This window comes from Salvelinus alpinus, chromosome 30 (genome assembly GCF_045679555.1).
Source record: "Salvelinus alpinus chromosome 30, SLU_Salpinus.1, whole genome shotgun sequence".
Taxonomy (NCBI): domain Eukaryota; kingdom Metazoa; phylum Chordata; class Actinopteri; order Salmoniformes; family Salmonidae; genus Salvelinus; species Salvelinus alpinus.
In genome coordinates, this window is record NC_092115.1 from 9,226,250 (window position 1) to 9,245,932 (window position 19,683).

The 19,683-nt window shown below is 43.1% G+C and overlaps 1 protein-coding gene and 1 non-coding gene across 6 annotated transcripts; one reads left to right on the forward strand and one right to left on the reverse strand.

Annotated features, from left to right (window-relative positions):
- Positions 1-4,144: 4,144 nt before the first annotated feature.
- trnat-ugu (transfer RNA threonine (anticodon UGU)) lies at positions 4,145-4,220 on the reverse strand. The gene has a single exon. It is a non-coding gene; the product is annotated as a tRNA-Thr (tRNA).
- A 2,432-nt stretch (positions 4,221-6,652) lies between these two features.
- Positions 6,653-18,446, forward strand: LOC139560271 (tetratricopeptide repeat protein 19, mitochondrial-like). 5 transcript variants are annotated; one of them, XM_071376899.1, is made up of 11 exons: positions 6,653-7,269; positions 7,905-7,996; positions 8,247-8,335; positions 8,607-8,717; positions 9,109-9,147; positions 9,584-9,640; positions 10,006-10,067; positions 10,447-10,541; positions 12,195-12,349; positions 15,016-15,178; positions 17,369-18,446. In XM_071376899.1, exons 2-11 carry the CDS (start codon positions 7,981-7,983, stop codon positions 17,530-17,532), a joined length of 951 nt encoding a protein of 316 aa, XP_071233000.1. In that variant the 5' UTR covers positions 6,653-7,269; positions 7,905-7,980; the 3' UTR covers positions 17,533-18,446. The 5 variants fall into 5 exon arrangements, with proteins under 5 accessions (XP_071233000.1, XP_071232999.1, XP_071233004.1 ...); XM_071376898.1 differs by having other exon boundaries at positions 6,653-7,996; XM_071376903.1 differs by having other exon boundaries at positions 6,653-7,996; positions 8,612-8,717.
- The last annotated feature ends 1,237 nt before the right edge of the window (positions 18,447-19,683 follow it).

The window sequence follows — 19,683 nt, forward strand, 5'->3', positions numbered from 1 at the left end:
AGCTCACTGGTTGTCTTAGCTTTTGTGCAGATATAAGAACTTTGTCATTTCTTTCCCAGTGTCTTTAATCCTAATAGTCCTTCACACTCCTCCCCATCAAGAGTTACACTGATTTCACTCTTTACTGCAGAACAGTCTGGATTTTTCTGCAGAGAGAAGCGGAGAATCACTGGTCAGTCCTGTATATGTACACACACACACTACCGTTCAGACGTTTGGGGTCACTTAGAAATGTCCCTGTTTTTGAAAGAAAAGCACATTTTCTGTCCATTAAAATAACATCAAATTGATCAGAAATACAGTGTAGACATTGTTAATGTTGTAAATGTCTATTGTAGCTGGAAACGGCTGATTTCACATGGAATATCTACATAGGCGTACAGAGGCCCATTATCAGCAACCATCACCCCTGTGTTCCAATGGCATGTTGTGTTAACTAATCCAAGTTTATAATTTTAGAAAACCCTTTTGCAATTATGTTAGTCAAGAAACTGAAGATCTCGTACAACGCTGTGTACTACTTCCTTCACAGTGTACTACTTCCTTCACTTCCTTGGCTCTAACCAGAATAGAAAGAGTGGGAGGCCCTGGTGCACAACTGAGCAAGAGTACAAGTACATTAGTGTCTAGTTTGAGAAACAGACGCCTCAAGTCCTCAACTGGCAGCTTCATTAAATAGTACCCGCAAAACACCAGTCTCAACGTCAACGGTGAAGAGGTGACTCCGGGATGCTGGCCTTCTAGGCAGAGTTGCAAAGAAAAAGCCATATCTCAGACGGGCCAATACAAAGAAAATATTAAGATTGGCAAAAGAACAGATACTGGAACTCTGCCTAGAAGGCCAGCATCCCGGAGTCGCCTCTTCACTGTTGACATTGAGACTGGTGTTTTGCGGGTACTATGTTAACTAGAAAACTAAATGTTATTGGCAAAGAGGTTTGGAACTCTTTTTTATTGGTCTATAAGTAGGTGATGTCACTAGGCAAACCAAAACTCCATCCCACCATATAATTTTTTTTATTTTCTAATAGCGCTTAGACTAAAAGGGCATTATAATAATTTTCTCAATTTCACAGTATTATTCGAACCTCAGTGTGGAAATATACAGTGCCTTCGAAAAGTATTGACCCCTTGACTTTTTCCACATTTTGTTACGTTACAGCCTCATTCTCAAATTGAATAAATCATTTTTTCCCCTCATCAATCTACACACAATACCACATAATGACAAAGCAGAAACAGGTTTTTAGAAATGTTTGCTAATTTATTAGAAATGGCACATCTTTATTTGGGGAGTTTCGCACATTCTTCTCTGCAGATCCTCTCAAGCTATGTCAGGTTGGATGGGGAGTGTTGCTTCACAGCTATCTTCAGGTCTCTCCAGATATTCGATCGGGTTCATGTCCGGGCTCGGGCTGGGCCACTCAAGGACATTGTCCCGAAGCCACTCCTGCATTGTCTTGGCTGTGTGCTTAGGGTTGTTGTCCTGTTGGAAGGTGAATCTTCACCCCAATCTGAGGCCTTCAGCGCTCTGGAGCAGGTTTTCATCAAGGATCTCTGTACTTTGCTCCGTTCATCCTTCCCTCGATCCTGACTAGTCTCCCAGTCCCTGAAATACAACCCCACAGCATGATGCTGACGACACCATGCTTCACCGTAGGGATGGTGCCAGGTTTCCCCCAGACGTGACGCTTGGCATTCAGGTCAGAGTTCATCTTGGTTTCATCAGATCAGAGAATCTTGTTTCTCATGGTCTGAGAGTCTTTAGATGCCTTTTGGCAAACTCCAAGCAGGCTGTCATGTGCCATTTACTGAGGAATGGCTTCCGTCCGGCCACTCTACCATAAAGGCCTGATTGGTGGAGTGCTGCAGAGATGATTGTCCTTCTGGAAGGTTCTCCCATCTCCACAGAGGAACTCTAGAGCTCTGTCAGAGTGACCATCGGGTTCTTGGTCACCTCCCTGACCAAGGCACTTCTCCCCGATTGCTCAGTTCGGCCGGGCAGCCAGCTCTAGGAAGAGTCTTGGTGGATCCAAACTTCTTCCATTTAAGGATGATGGAGGCCACTGTGTTCTTGGGTACCTTCAATGCTGCAGATATGGAGTGGTACCCTTCCCCAGATCTGTGCCTTGACACAATCCTGTCTTGGAGTTCTACGAACAATTCCTTCGACCTCATGGCTTGGTTTTGCTCTGACATGCACTGTCAACTGTGGAAACTTATAAAGACAGGGGTGTGCCTTTCCAAATAATGTCCAATTAATTGAATTTACCACAGGTGGACTCCAATCAAGTTGTAGAAAACATCTCAAGGATGATCAATGGAAACAAGATACACCTGAGCTCAATTTCAAAATATCATAGCAAAGGGGTTGAATACTTACGTAGGTAAGGTTTTTCCATTTATTAATTTATTTTTTAATACATTTAGAAAATCCTGTTTTCACTTTCACTCATTATTGGGTATTGTGTGTAGATTATAGGATTTTTTTAAACATTTGATTTAATCCATTTTAGAACAAGGCTGTAACGTAACAAAATGTGGAAAAATTCAAGGGGTCTGAATACTTTCCAAAGGCACTGTATCTAAAACACAGGGGGGAAAATCTGGTTTTTGACTGCACTGGGCCTTTAATGTCTAAACCCAGACTGTCTACTACTAATACTAGGTTAATAGTGCTGCATTTACGCAGACAGCTCAATACCTGATGTTTTCCACTAATTGGTCCTCTTTTTCAAAGCTGATCTGATTGGTCAAAAGACCAATTAGTGAAAAAAATTATCACAATTGGGCTGCCTGTCTAAACGTAGCCTAAGACACTTCACACAGCCTACTCCTACTACTACATGAATGTGTTTTGAAGTAGTCTGTATGGGTCAGGGGAGAACAACTGCCCAGTCATTGAAGCCATGGAAGTTCAAGGCCGACCTCGGTACTGCAGGCATTGTCAGCAGAAAACAGGATCCCCATTATAGTGAATGGAAAAATCTTTGTGTAAATAAAATGTTTTGAAGACAATTATGGTACCAATAATTGCTTCTAATACACCAGATGTATGTCCTTGAACCGATTTATTTTAAAATCGCACAGAAGAAGTTATAAGAATAATTTAGTTGCTAACGGCAGCACTGAGACCGCAACGTCATTTCCTAGAGTAGCTCAAACGGGGTCATGTCTAGTTGGGATTTTTTGTCTTTCTCGCATTTTAGCTAACCCTAACCCCTTTTCTAACCTTAACCTAATTCTCCTAACCTGCTACATTAAATTATCCTAACCTGCTGCATAACTTCACCTAAACCTGCTATGTAAAGTCAATTTTGACAAAAGCTGTATCCCTTCTAGACAAAAACCCTCAAACTGCACATGTTATCTCTCCAGGAGACGCCATCTCCTTTAGAACCAACTTCTCTGGTTTTAAAACGGCCTGTGGCATCGATGTGAGTCAAACATTAATTATAGTGTCAAAACTGCATTGCCATTTTGACACTATTTTTAGCTTTATCTGGGTCAAGTCTGAATCACTGTCCACATTAACTCAAAAAAAGTTATTTACCAAGTCAGACATAGTGTAGTGGCAAGAGGAATTTAGTCAATAAATTATTTGCTATTCCTTTTTCTGTGCCACCAAACATTTTCAAATAGTCTACTGGTAATGTTACCAGGTCCACGTTCTGTTGAAAAAAAGTTATTGAACATTGCCATGCCATGGTATTTCCTCCTAGCTAGCATGCTAACCACACACACTAGACAACGGGTTTGATACGATGTAGGGTGTTCAATAAAAACGCATATTTTGACCAATGGGTAAATGGGATAATACTCTAATAAGGCCAAATGGTCCAAACCTCATGTCGCTATTATAATCTGTAAAAAAAAGTTATTGGGAGTTTTTACCCTTGTAGGATTGCCAAAATTAGGGTGACTAAATCAATGGAGGCCAGATAATTTTGGGGGGTCAAAACTCATGAAAACTGCATAGGACCAGGCAATGTTTTTCCACTCCTCAATTGTCGGTGATGGTGTGCTCACTGGAGCTGCTTCTTCTTGTTTTTAGCTGATACATTTACATTTACATTTAAGTCATTTAGCAGACGCTCTTATCCAGAGCGACTTACAAGTACATACATTCATAGTTTTTTTGTACTGGCCCCCCGTGGGAATCGAACCCACAACCCTGGCGTTACAAGCGCCATGCTCTACCAACTGAGCCACACGGGGCCGTAGGAGTGGAACCCGGTGTGGTCGTCTGCTACAATAGCCCATTCTTGACAAGTTGTGCGTTCTGAGATGCCTTTCTGCACACCACTGTTGTAAACCCTAGACACTGTCGTGCGTGAAGAGGCCAGCCGTTTCTGAGATACTGGCACCGACGATCATACCACGCTCAAAGTTTCTTAGGTCAGTCGCTTTACCCATTCTAACATTCAATTGACCAGTAACTGAATGCCTCAAAACCTGTCTGCCTCCTTTATATAGCAAGCCACGGGTCTCACTGTCTATAGGAACTAACCATTTTCGTGAACGAGGTGGTGAAACGTCAGCTAATAAACTGGCCACTCAGTGTAATTTCCCTATGGTGGACAGAACGTATTATTACTACATTACACAGACTGTTTTCACCACAACATTAATACTTACATCACCAATCTGAGGTAAAGTTTCTCATCACGATCTCACAAAATCAATTGCTTAAAACAGATCAATATCTTTGGTTTAGTACCAATGTTTTTGTCATACGTCCCAAACCATAGCGGGACTTCGTTAAGAATGCAGCTGTAATTTTCAGACCAAGGTGGCGAAAATTTCTTTTTTTTTCTTTCTTTTTTTATAATCGGGAGCTCCTCTCACAAATCTCTGGCCTCACGTGAATTAATAGATTTGAGGGTTAAACTATCATTCAAATGAAAGCCAACCCCTGTCGCCATTTAGAAACCGATGTGAGGTGGTGATTTGTTGAAGTTGTGTTTCCTTTTCCGTATTGGCCTTTATAAAAAATATATATATAATGAACACAACAAATACAAAAACAGAAATATACAAGCAAGAGTACATAAACCTAACAGAAAGGGGTATTACATATCGAGATACATTTTATAGTTGTCAAAAAGTGTTATGGTGCTTATTGCTTTTTTGTTTTTACATTTACTGATAATTTCAAAATAATATTTAAATTCTATCTTAAATAATGCAACGAGGGGTTTGTTCTCTGCCCACTTCATTTTATGGATAAAGAATCTAACATTAAAAATAAACAAATTAACAATGAAAGTTAAATCAGGGTCCATATCATTTGGATCACAATAAAATATAATATCAGAATCTCTCAGATTAACATTAATAATCGTTTCTTTAAAAAATGTAATATTCTAACTCACTCCAAAATCTTCTGACATAAGAACAGTCCTAAAATAAATGGTCAAGAGTTTCTGGGTCACAACCACAAAATACACATTTGTTATCAATAGCTATTTTAAATCTGTGTATAATAAAGGTATTATTATTATTATTGGCCATCTACCGAAATAATTTTCTCACAGAGATATACGTTGATAAATGGCTACGACAGGTTGTCATCTATCAACAGATATATGTAGTACTGTATACCCAAGTTCATTGGGGTTTGTCTGTTAGAAGGGGTACACGGAGTGCTGCATTTGTCTTTCAGTATTGCGTTGCAGAGGCAGTGTGTTCGGTGTTCTAGGTGGTCAAATTGCATCCGAAGACTTGACAGAAATAGTAGCAAAAGGTGAATGTTGAACTTTATTTTATTACTTTGATTTTTTTACACAAAAAAAAATAAAATGTATATATAAGAACAATTTACAGACTCACTCATACACCAACTACAACTCATCTTCCCAGACCTGCATGCTCACAGCCCATCCCGAGTGCCTGCATTATTGTTTGCCACTTGGCCTTAAATTGTACCAATTTGTTTTTCTCAGTCACCCCATGCTATTTCAATATTTCAATAATAAATCCTTAGATTTATTTCCATTGTGTCAATGATGGCGGATTGATTGACTTTTAAGTTTCTAGTATACCTTTTTTTCGTGATGGGAAGAGAATCGTCCAGCCAATTGGAATCGTCCAGCCAACCTTTTTTTCGTGATGGGAAGAGAATCGTCCAGCCAATTGGAATCGTCCAGCCAACCTTTTTTTCGTGATGGGAAGAGAATCGTCCAGCCAATTGGGTATCTCACTACACCATGTCGTGAAATATGCAGACAGCCGGATTAAAAGTAAATTTACATTGTAATACTTGACAACTTTCTAGTTTCGCCCACAATTTCCGGACTTTGTAGCATTCCCAGAAAAGCATGGATTAATTGCATTCATATATTTTATCTGCATGCTTCTTGTACTTAATTTAATATTTTTATTAGTATGTTATTTACAATGGTACTTATTTTATTACTATGACACCATTGCACTGTGTGAGAAGTCTGCAAGGCCATGACAATACAATTAGATTTGGCTGGGATTTGATTTTTAGTCATTAGTGGATACACGTGACCAGGACTGCCCTCGTTATCTGATATTTTGCACACACAATATTTGACAGTACTTTTCCAAATGAACATGGCATCCAATGCAATGCAATATATATATAAATATATATAAATAATTGGCGATAGGGAGTAGGCGGACAGCTGGCTTGATGCTGAAACGGCGACTTGCCTCCGACTAGCAGCAGTAGCGTCGCTGATCCAGAGAACGGCGGGCCATGGGCTGCGTGAGGAAAACCGCACGTGAACGCGAGCTATGTACTATGACACCGTTGCACTGTGTGAGACGTTTATTTTCTAACGGAGATTTACATTTGATGCACCTGTAATGTACAGCAGCAGTCATTACTGCAGCAGCGAAAAACCGGACACTGTCATTCCCAGATAGTCCCTCGCGCGAGACAAATGCCGCGTTCAAAACAACTGGAAACTCAGAAGAAGAAGAAAAAAAAGAAAAAAAAATAGGAGGTCAAATAATGACGTCAGTGATCTTCAGATCGGAGCTCCTGAAATGTCCCGAGTTCACAAGTTGGATGACCGTTCAAACCGATTTTTCCCAGTCGTAGCTCGTCCCCCCCCGAGTTCGCAGTTGTTTTGAACGCGGCAAAAGGCTCGTGGGTAGCTACAAGATAGCTAAGAACGAATTGGTTGTGTAACTTTTATAATGGAATTTTTTTGTTTGGTACAAACCTGCTCCAAACTTCAGAAGAAATACCCGTAGACGTTCGTTCTCCATTTTTGAACTGGACATCTCATCCTGGTAACGTTACTCTGCTATCGTCTTTTCCACTACCCTGAACAGCTCACCAGCCACTGTTGTTTAATCGTTTTTGATGCTCCTCTGCAACCTTCTTTCCCACTGTCCCAAATAACACAACACCTACTGCTGTTAATCGCTCGGTAATAAACACATTCAACAGCTGTACTTTAGACATTTTGGAAAAAGTACACTTCAGATGCTCATAAACAAATCAACTGAAGGTAGTCGTATTGACCGCGGGCGCAGATAATCACTTCCGGCACAAGGTTTTTGTATTGCCCTTCAAAATAGAAAATAAAAACATTGACGTATTCAATACATATGCGAAAATATTATAATTAATAATATTGTTGTTATGTACAACTTCCCTTTTATGTTGAACGTTTTTTGATTACAGGGAGTGACGTGTTTTGGTCTTCCACCAAAACTTCCGACGGAATTGTAATGTATTTTAAAATGGCTTTACCCGCTGTCACTCGTGCATTCTTTTCTAATAGGAATCAAATAAAGCAATTTATGTCAGAGGGCTCCCGCAACCTGTCTTTAGGTAGTCGAGTTCATGCGAGGACACAATCATTGAAATGTCTGAAAATGACAACTTCTCAATCGAATGCTATCCATGCTACTGTGCACAGAAGGTCACCGCTATACCGCAGCTGCGAAAGCAATGGCGATGAAAATAGTCGTGCTACTAGTAACTGGACTTATGCAATGGGGAGTGTAATTGGTAAGTAAGTTATTGTCACGTTAGATGTGTTTTAAAATACTCTTCCCTAGTGTGTGTCATTGTCAGTACATGAAACTTACAAGAGACTATCATCGATAATCTTTTACATTGATGTGCATCTGATTTGCATCATTATGAGAGTCCTTCAACATGACATTACAAGAACGTGGTTAACGTTCACAACCGGTCATTTGGGTCATTGAGTGACCTAAATGTTTTGTGATATACAACCCCCCCTCCTCCTCCATAGCGTTCTCTCTCTTCAGCAAAACTGAGGACACCAGAACTGATGCCCAGATGAAAGAAGATGAGATTATTTTACTTTTGAAGAGAGCCAAGGTAACTAATTGTCATTGATGCAGGCAACTCCTCAATCCAGTTTCTACCTAGAATCTTAATCTAAACGAGAAGTACAGTACCATGCAACTGTATTTGCCAAGAGATAATATGCAATCTTCTGAATCTAAGTGTTATCAACATAACAGCATTTTAATTGTATCAATTCAGACCCAAATGTTTGTCATATCTGTCCTAGACATTATGTTTTGATGAAGTGTCATGTCTTTACATGTTATGTCTGAGTAACATTGGTGTGTGTGTTGTGTTCAAGCTCAGTATGATGCGGGGGCAGTTGCATGGAGCCAATGGATTCCTCCACCAGGCCATCAAGCTGGCCCACCAGACTAACAATTCACAAGCTATCATCTACACCTACAGCTTGGTAAAAGCCTTGCCTATTTAACAGGATGTTTTTAACTTGTTCAAATGTGCTTCAAACCCAGTGTTTATTAGCCTACACAGTGAACTTGTGGGAACACATGTGGTTGACTAGACTTATTTGACACGTGATAGGTCTTTGCTTCTGCTGTGCATTACAGAGTGAATTTAAGAATCGCAGCCTCTTGCAATAGTGATATTGCACACACATTGATTCATGTTGTGATAACGATAGTTTTGAGGTATCACTCAATACACTTTGATGGAATAATGTGCTTTTGTCAGGAATTTCTGTAAGCATTTTTGAATGTAATGCCATGGCATTAATGCCACAATTGCCACAGAAACTCAGCAGCACATCATTATTGTTGTTTTATTGTCCCCGGTCTCTACAGATGGCGAACCTTGCCTATGTCCAAGGTCAGCTGGATAATGTGAGTAATAGCAGAGGTCGCCATCTCTTTCTCCTCTCTTCAGTGAACCCCCACCTGCTGTCCCACTTTTGACATCCTGCTTATCAAAGTTAAAATCTGCCACTTGACGTTTCCTAATGTATGTGTTCTTCAAAGGAGGGCACAAATTGAGAAGGGCCAATAGGGGAAGTCTTGGCATTTTTTTTAAAATCCTGATTTTGTTGATGTCTGTAAGCTGGAGGTGAAGATGATGTCCTATTGCGGAGTCTACGTTTGAAACCATTCAGTTGTACTAAGCTCATGAGGCATTCTTAAGTATTTTCTTCAAGAATTCTTGGTACATCATTCATTGAAATGACAATTGAGCAGAGGTTAATGTGATTGTACCTTTTTTTTAATGCTTGTGTTTTGAGCTGTTTTGCTGACTTCCAGTGACCCCTGTGCTCTTCTCCCCCAGGCAGAGAAACTGTTCAAAGTGGCCATGAGTTTCATGTTGTCCGGAGGAACACCACAGGTGAGGGTTGGTCGTGTGTCTAAGTAAGAGTTTTATAGTGTGGTAAATATATAAAAATGTATGCATGCATTACTGTAAGTCACTTTGGATAAAAACGTCTGCTACATGGCATATATTTTATTAATAGCAGAGGAATAGAATTGTTGTGACATCTGGACAGTAGAGTCGCTGGGTCCTGAAGCAGCTTTTTGATTTTGAAATGAAGAGGACAATCTATCTATTGTCCATTTGAGGAAAGAAGGACTGTCTGGAATAGTTTTAGGCTCAGCTCCGTCAATTCAGAAACCATTGGCAGTGCATTGTGGTCCAGACACTCAACGCTATATTGCTACTTCAGTATTTTTCTCTCTCCCTCGGGTTCAAAGGATGACAATGGGGTCATTGAGATGTCATTGAAGCTCGCTACCATATATGCCGGCCAGGAGAAGTAAGTGAACTTCAAAAGTGGATGTCTTCATATGGGTTTAAATGGACGTTGGAGCAATTGAATCAGCTTCAAGGTTTAAGCCAACCAAATTAGTTCTAGTGGTCCTTACCTTTTATATTAGGAGGCACCGTTTTGATGCATACTTTTAATAGATACAAATAAGTCTCTGATAGGAGCCAGCCAGCTTAGTTGATGAAGAGTGTGCCTATACACCATTAGAAGGCCTCTCTACCCAAATGTTTTCAGTTGAGAATGTTTTTTTTCTTCTGCGGTTGGTTGTAGTCCTGTATTATAGGACTACAGTTTCATGAACCACCCCCCAGGTTCTACATACCACGGTGCACCATTTACCAACTGTAACCTGTTTGTTTCTCCTCAGGAATGACTTGGCAAAGATGGGTTTCCAGTTTTGCACGGAATCCCTTGAAGCCAAGTTGGAGAAATTCAAGGAACTTCCTGCTGAGGAGCAATCGGGTATCTAACGACCAAACCTTCAAATAGTTTTAGCTGTAATAGTGTAAGATTGTTTGTGTGACTGGATGATGTCATCATTATGTTGTCATCCAGAGTCACATGTGTTTATTTTCCAAGCTATGTCACACTACTTTATATACAGAAGGTCTATAAAGGGCAAAATAGTTTGGTCTGCTTCATTTTTTTTCTAATTCCTTTTCTGCCTTTGAAAATAATATCACGATACTGGTATCATCACAGCCCTAATCAGGATCCTTGTCTATCTCCTGTCCAACACTGCTCCTGTGTGTGTATGGCACAATGCTGTCTGCTAAAAATGCATATCACTTGACTCAAACTTGCCTGTAGCTCACATCATTATCACAAATCTAGGCTTACATTTTAGTCAAAACCCGCAAAGCAACTCACACAAATCTTTAATGCCAAAACATACTCTTACGCCACTGTTTTTCCCGGAAAGCTCTTTTACCCTGTCCGTGTGATGTACGGAGAACCCCGTGGGCTGTGTAGCCTGATCTAGCACCTCCCCTGATAACCAAGTCTGTGAGACAGATTATGTTAGTGTCTTGTATATCTGGTAGGAAATCTGAGCTCACAAAGTTTATTGTCCAGGGACTGTACAATATCAGGTTATATACTAGAAAGGGGAGGGTGGTTTAGACTACAACTCCAGCTCGCCTTCCCCTCCTCTGGCGGCATCTTTTTGGAAAAAGGGCTCTCGTAAGCAATGGAACTGCTTTGGGTAGTCTAGACGGAGTATCCCGCTCCGGTAAAACTAATTTGTCTTGAGTAATCTAGATCTAATGTCCAGAAGTGCTTGTCGGTGATAGGGAATAATACTAGAAACTCTGATCAAATAAAGTAATACATTTAATTTAAAAAAGACACTTAAAATAATCAAGAGTGCTAAATTGGCAGGGAGCTAGCAACAGGGCGACCATCGTCGGCGCCATCGTGTTTTAAAAGCCAGTCCATTGTACTGTTCAGTAAACAACAGACTGTCAGTTCATTGTAAAGTGCAGGCCTAGCCTCCTCTTCTTTAGCTGTGTTGGGCCTTATGGTGTCTTCTCTCTAGTACAGAGTGTGTGCGCTGTCCTTGTGCTCCTTTCTTTGTAAATGTTGTCCAATTACAATATTTAAACCCTCATAATGTCATCTGTAATCCGGGGCGTGACAGAACAGCACAACAAACACTGCTCTCTGTGAACTGAATGTCTCAAGCAGACTGATGCAGCTTTTCCTCTAGGACATTCCATTCCCTTTTTTAAACTTTTCATTCTTAATCCTTCCAAATCAAGTCCCCGCCAATGACAGGCATTACCATTGCACGATGCAGTCACAACCATGCTGGAAATTATGATGTGGCCTGGCTGGTGTAGTGGTGCTGTCTCAGGCACACATTATGTACCGTGACGGTATAGGCTGGAATCCGGCCTAATACCTTGTGACGTAGAGAGAGGATATCTTTCCCCTTGGTCACCCTGTCGCACGATCTGGTCAATAAAATCAGAACATTTAAATAAAGAGGGCGATGTTATCTTCTGAAAAGTTGTGTAACCTTGCTTTTAGTATGGTGTGCATTCAACTTGTGACCTTTTGATATTGAGCTTGCTCGCTGACAGCATCCATCCTCGTGTTTCTCCCTCTCTTCAGAAGAGTTGCGGAAGGAGACCCGGCTCCTACTGGGCCTGACCCTGGACTCCCACGCCCGCTACATGGTGGCTATACACCGCCTGAGCCAGGCGGTGGTGGACTACAAGCAAGCCTTGCTGATCTGTCAGGAAGAGCAGGGACAGACTCACCCACAGGTACCAGTTGGCCAGGAAGAGCAGGGAGAGACCTGCCCACAGGTACCAGGAAGAGCAGGGAGAGACCCACCCACAGGTACCAGGAAGAGCAGGAAGAGACCCGCCCACAGATGCCAGGAAGAGCAGGAAGAGACCCGCCCACAGATGCCAGGAAGAGCAGGGAGAGACCTGCCCACAGGTACCAGGAAGAGCAGGGAGAGACCTGCCCACAGGTACCAGGAAGAGCAGGGAGAGACCTGCCCACAGGTACCAGGAAGAGCAGGGAGAGACCTGCCCACAGGTACCAGGAAGAGCAGGGAGAGACCTGCCCACAGGTACCAGGAAAAGCAGGGAGAGACCTGCCCACAGGTACCAGGAAGAGCAGGGAGAGACCCACCCACAGGTACCAGGAAGAGCAGGGAGAGACCCACCCACAGGTACCAGGAAGAGCAGGGACAGACTCACCCACAGAGAGCAGGGAGAGACCTGCCCACACAAATCTTTAGGGATGGAATAAGAATATGTACATATAAATATATGGATGTGCGATGGCATAGACAAGATGCAAGAGATGGTATAAGATGCATTACTCATCTCATATGTATATATTGTAAGATATGTAAACATTATTAAAGTGGCATTGTTTAATGTGACTAGTAAGTCTCTGTAGGCAGCAGCCTCTATTAGTTAGTGATTGCTGTTTAACAGTCTGATGGCCTTGAGATAGAAGCTGTTTTTCAGTCTCTCGGTCCCAGCTTTGATGCACCTGTACTGACCTCGCCTTCTGGATGGTTGCGGGGTGAACAGGCAGTGGCTCGGGTGGTTGTTGTCCTCGGTGTTTTTGGCCTTCCTGTGACATGCGGTGCTGTAGGTGTCCTGGAGGGCAGGTAGTTTGCCCCCGGTCATGCGTTGTGCAGGCCGCACCACCCTCTGGAGAGCCTTGCGGTTGAGGGAAGTGCAGTTGGCGTACCAGGCGGTGATACAGCCCGACAGGATGCTCTCGATTGTGCATCTGTAAAAGTTTGTCAGGGTTTTAGGTGACAAGCCACATTTCTTCAGCCTCCTGAGGTTGAAGAGGTGCTGTTGTGCCTTCTTCACCACACTGTCTGTGTGGGTGGACCATTTCAGTTTGTCTGTGATGTGTACGCCGAGGAACTTAACTTTCCACCTTCTCCACTGCTGTCCCTTTGATGTGGATAGAGGGGTGCTCCCTCTGCTGTTTCCTGAAATAGACAATCTCCTTTGTTTTGTTGACGTTGAGTGAGGTTTTTTTCCTGACACCACACTCCGAGTGCCCTCACCTCCTTCCTGTAGGTTGTCTTGTCGTTGTTGGTGATCAAGCCCCCTAATGTTGTGTTGTATGCAAACTTGATGATTGAGTTGGAGACGTGCATGACCACGCAGTCATGGGTGAACAGGGAGTACAGGAGGAGGCTGAGCACGCACCCTTGTGGGGCCCCATTGTTGATGGTCAGCGAAGTGGAGATGTTGTTTCCTACCTTCACCACCTGGGAGTGGCCCGTCAAAGTCCAGGACCCAGTTGCACAGGGCGAGGTTGAGACCCAGGGTCTCCAGATTAATGACGAGTTTGGAGGGTACTATGGTGTTGAATGCTGATCTGTAGTCAATGAACAGCATTCTTACATAGGTATTACTCTTGTCCAGATGGGATAGGGCAGTGTGATGGGCGATTAGTCGTTCAGTTCTTTGCCTTCTTGGGTACAGGAACAATGGGAGGCCATCTTGAAGCATGTGGGGACAGCAGCCCGGGATAGAGAGCGATTAAATATGTCCGTAAACACACCAGCCAGCTGGTCTGCGCATGCTCTGAGGACACGGCTAGGGATGCCGTCTGGGCCAGCAGCCTTGCAAGGGTTAACGTTTTAATGTATTACTCACGTCGGCCACGGAGGAGGAGGGGGGCCACAGTCCTTGTTAGCGGGCCGCGTCGGTGGCACTGTATTTTCCTCAAAGCTGGCAAAGGTGTTTAGTTTGTCTGGAAGCAATACGTCGGTGTCCGTGACGTGGCTGGTTTTCTTTGTGTAGTCTGTAATTGCCTGTAGACCCAGCCACATACGTCTCCTGTCTGAGCCGTTGAATTGCGGCTCCACTTTGTCCCTATACAGACATTTCGCTTGTTTGATTGCTTTGCGGCGGGAATGACTACGCTGTTTATATTCTGCATTATTGCCAGTCCTCTTTCCATGGTTAAATGCGGTGGTTCGCACTTTCAGTTTTGCGCAAATGCCGCCATCCATCCATGGTTTCTGGTTAGGGTAGGTTTTAATAGTCACAGTGGGTACAACATCTCCAATGCACTTCCTTATAAACTCACTCACAGAGTCAGCGTATAGATCAATGTTATTTGCTGTGGCTGCCCGGAACATTTCCCTGTTCGCGTGATCAAACAATCTTGAAGCGTGGATTCCGATTGGTCAGACCAGCGTTGAATGGTTCTATTCACGGGTACATCCTGTTTTGAGTTTCTGCTTGTAGGACGGTAGGAGCAAGATGGAGTCGTGGTTGGCTTTGCCGAAGGGAGGGCCTTGTATGCATCCTCGGAAGTTAGAGTAGCAGTGGTCCAGTGTATCGGTGGCAGTTATGCATCTTGATGTTTTGTAACCTTGAAGTTAATCTATTCTTACTTATATATTATCTGGAAATTGTGTTTGATGTCCTGACTACAGTCCTTGGTGCTGATGAGTGACCTGGCCACCATCCTGGACATGCAGGGTCGCCACGACGAGGCTCTGCCCCTGGTGAAGCAGGCTGTGGAGCTGAGCAGAGAAGCCGGCCACCCTGACCAACATGTGCTGCTGGGAAACATGGCAGGCATCCTACTGCACAATGGTAAGGAGGGATGAAAATGAGGACAACCTCTAGGAGGGCTTTGGTTTCCTCCAACACAAGCCAGTTTTCAGTGTCACAACATTAACTTTTATTGTGGATTTGCTAAATTACAAAATTAATGTAACTCAGTTGGAAGAGCATGGCTATAATACAGGATAGTGGGTTTGATTCCCGGAACCACCCATAAGTTAAAAAATATAAAATAAAATGGTTTCATGCATACAGTGATGTCGTGGTAAAAAACAATAATGGATGCGTTACGGTGAAAAAAGTAACGTTCCCTATAGGCTTACTTTCAATATGTTTTTACACAGAAGGTGGGTAAACTGTTGAAAGAAAAAAACAAGTGGGTAAACCTGTGTTTAAGTTTCTGGATAAAAGTGTCTGCTAAATGGCATCTCTATGCATGTGCATAATATCCCCCTGGCACAGATTTTTATTTTTATTTTTTTTATTTAACCAGGTAGGCCAGTTGAGAACAAGTTCTCATTTACAACTGCGACCTGGCCAAGATAAAGCAAAGCAGTTCGAGACATACAACAACACAGAGTTACACATGGAATAAACAAACAGCCAATAATACAGTAGGGAAAAAATCTATATACAGTGTGTTCAAATGAGGTCGGATAAGAGAGGTAAGGCAATAAATAGGCCGTGGTGGCGAAGTAATTACAATATAGCAATTAAACACTGGAATGGTAGGATGTGCAGAAGATGAATGTGCAAGTAGAGATACTGGGGTGCAAAGGAGCAAGATAAATAAATACAGTATGGGGATTAATTAGATAGACCATCTGTAAACAGCCCATCTATGTACAGGTGCAGTGATCTGTGAGCTGCTCTGAAAGCTGGTGCTTAAAGTTAGTGAGGGAGATATGAGTCTCCAGCTTCAGAGATTTTTGCAGTTCATTCCAGTTATTGGCAGCAGAGAACTGGAAGGAGAGGCAGCCAAAGGAAGAATTGGCTTTGGGGGTGACCAGTGAGATATACCTGCTGGAGCGCGTGCTACGGGTGGGTGCTGCTATGGTGACCAGTGAGCTGAGATAAGGCGGGGCTTTACCTAGCAGAGACTTGTAGATGACCTGGAGCCAGTGGGTTTGGCGACGAGTATGAAGCTAGGGCCAGCCAACGAGAGCATACAGGTCGCAGTGGTGGGTAGTATATGGGGCTTTGGTGACAAAACGGATGGCGCTGTGATAGACTGCATCCAATTTGCTGAGTAGAGTGTTGGAGGCTATTTTGTAAAATGACATCGCCGAAGTCGAGGATCGGTAGGATGGTCAGTTTTACGAGGTTATGTTTGGCAGCATGAGTGAAGGATGCCTTGTTGCAAAATAGGAAGCCGATTCTAGATTTAATTTTGGATGGGAGATGTTTAATGTGAGTCTGGAAGGAGAGTTTACAGTCTAACCAGACACCTAGAATATGTGGACAACTACAAATACCTAAGTCAGAACCGTCGAGAGTAATGCTGAACGGGCGGGCAGGTGCGGGCAGCGATCGGTTGAAGAGCATGCATTTAGTTTTACTTGCATTTAAGAGCAGTTGGAGGCCACAGAAGGAGAGTTGTATGGCATTGAAGCTCATCTGGAGGTGAGTTAACAGTGTCCAAAGAAGGGCCAGAGGTATACAGCATGGTGTTGTCTGCGTAGAGGTGGATCAGAGACTCACCAGCAGCGAGAGCGACATCAATGATGTATACAGAGAAGAGAGTCGGCCCGAGAATTGAACCCTGTGGCACCCCCATAGAGACTGCTTGAGGTCCGGACAACAGGCCCTCCGATTTGACATACTGAACTCTATCGGAGAAGTAGTTGGTGAACCAAGCGAGGAAATCATTAGAGAAACCAAGGCTGTTGAGTCTGCCAATAAGAATGTTGTGATTGACAGAGTCGAAAGCCTTAGCCAGGTCGATGAATACGGCAGTTTGAGTAGGTGCAGCTGCATGAGTAACTGTACAGATATTAACATTAATGAATAACATTTAGTTCAAGGGGGTACAGTGAAGACTTTTACGACTGTTGATCATCTCTGTAGTGTTCACTAGGGCGTGCAACAGAAAACGCTTCAAAGCGTTTTTGCGATAGAAAACAACAATGTTTGTCTTATCAGAAAAGGCCAGTCCCAGGTAGTCCCACCTGTTTTTCTTCTGTTTCGTGCCAAATGAACACAACCCTTGTCTCCTTCTAGATCTTTTTGAGGAGTCTGTGAAGCTGTACAAGGAGTCCCTGGCTCTGGCCCAGTCTGCAGGAGACGAAGAAGCACTGGAGCAGATACAGGAGGGACTGAAAGAGGTGGCCAACAGGAGGAAAGCACAGAAGGCAGAAGAAGCAGCCAAGAATAAGACCGACTGACCGGTTGGATCAACTAAACTAATCTTATTAACACAACCCCAAGCAATCTCTCTGAACTCGTCTGACCACTCGGGTCCCTTCAGCACAGTGTTAGTACAAGTTATGGAGTACAGGGCATTTAGCTCAGAAAGAGAAGAAGAAACACTCAATAACATCGCAACAGATGAATTGGAACGGTTTCTTACAATGGGCAATTAACAATTTTAATCTGTGAAACCCCAATGATGTTTTGTTTATATTGTGGGAAATGTCACTCCTTCAATGTGGTGTCTGTTTGTTGTCAGATTGGCTTAAGATGTAAGGGGAACACCTCAAGGCTTAATTAAGTCCATGGCCAGAATTCAATCAAAAGGTGTGTTGTTGACAGGCGTAATTGCACTTGATTTTTAAATGACTTTATATTTACGTTGGTATCTTCAGAGTTTGTCATGAATGCGATCTCTCCACGAACGTCGAAGGGGGAAATGCACCCGGTTACAAAGGCACATTGTCGACAGAGCGATTGATGACAATGTCTTGTTTGAATTCCATCCTGAATGATGGCGCCTTAGTCTGATGACTTGCCATTGCTGTCTGAATCACTATAAATGACACTGTAAGATATGTAAATGTTGTATATACAAAATGTTTTATGGGCTAGAATGTGACATAGGACTTAACTGGCAGCTTCGAGAGTGAAAGGCCTAATCAATAACCTTTGTGTGAACAGAGATGGTGTATATATATATTACATACAGTGCATTTGGAAAGAATTCCCGACCCCTTGACTTTTTCACCATTTTGATACGTTAGCCTTATTCTAAAATTGATTAAATTGTTTTTCCCATCATCAATCAACACACAATACTGCATAAAGCAAAAAAACATTTTTTTTAATGTTTGCAAATGTATTAAATTTCACATTTACATAAGTATTCAGACCCTTTACTCAGTACTTTATTGAAGCATCTTTGGCAGTGATTACAGCCTTGAGTCTTCTTGGGTATGATGCTATAAGTTCGGCACACATGTATTTGGGGAGTTTCTTACATTCTTCTCTGCAGATTCTCTGAAGCTCTGTCAGGTTGGATGGTGCACCGCTATTTTCATGTTTCTCCAGAGATGTTTGATCGGTTTCAAGTCCAGGCTCTGGCTAGGCCACTCAAAGACTTGTCCCCAAGCCACTCCTGTGTTGTCTTGGCTGTATGCTTTGGGTCGTTGTCCCGTTGGAAGGTGAAACTTCACCCCAGTCTGAGGTCCTGAGCAGGTTTTCATCAAGGATCTCTGTACATTGCGCCGTTAATCTTTCCCTCTCCTGACTAGTGTTCAGAGTATCCGCAATAGGCTGAGAGAGGCTGGACTGAGGGCTTATAGGCCTGTTAAGGCAGGTCCTCACCAGACATCACCGGCAACAACGTTGCCTATAGGCACAAACCCACCGTCGCTGGACCAGACAGGACTGGCAAAAGTGCTCCACTGACGAGTCGCGGTTTTGTCTCACCAGGGGTGATGGTCGGATTTGCGTTTATCGTCGAAGGAATGAGCGTTACACCGAGGCCTGTACTCTGGAGCGGGATCGATGTGGAGGTGGAGGGTCCGTTGTGGTCTGAGGCGGTGTGTCACAGCATCATCGGACTGAGCTTGTTGTCATTGCAGGCCATCTCAACGCTGTGCGTTACAGGGAAGACATCCTCCTCCCTCATGTGGTACCCTTCCTGCAGGCTGATCCTGACATGACCCTCCAGCATGACAATGCCACCAGCCATACTGCTCGTTCTGTGTGTGATTTCCTGCAAGACAGCAATGTCAGTGTTCTGCCATGGCCAGCGAAGAGCCCGGATCTCAATCCCATTGAGCACGTCTGGGTCCTGTTGGATCGGAGGGTGAGGGCTATGGCCATTCCCCCCCAGAAATGTCAGAGAACTTGGTGGAAGAGTGGGGTAACATCACACAGCAAGAACTGGCAAATCTGGTGCAGTCTATGAGGAGATGCACTACAGTACTTAATGCAGCTGGTGGCCACACCAGATACTGACTGTTACTTTTGATTTTGACCCCCCCCTTGTTCAGGGAAACATTATTCCATTTCTGTTAGTCACACGTCTGTGGAACTTGTTCAGTTGTTGAATCTTATGTTCATACAAATATTTACACATGTTAAGTTTGCTGAAA

Bases quoted from the DNA above. Each gene is read 5' to 3' on its own strand.
- LOC139560271 (XM_071376898.1), top strand. From the start codon at position 7,714: ATGTATTTTAAAATGGCTTTACCCGCTGTCACTCGTGCATTCTTTTCT. The intron at 10,068-10,446 runs GTAAGTGAACTT...GTTTCTCCTCAG, and splicing joins ATATATGCCGGCCAGGAGAA to GAATGACTTGGCAAAGATGG. The intron at 15,179-17,368 runs GTAAGGAGGGAT...GTCTCCTTCTAG, and splicing joins AGGCATCCTACTGCACAATG to ATCTTTTTGAGGAGTCTGTG.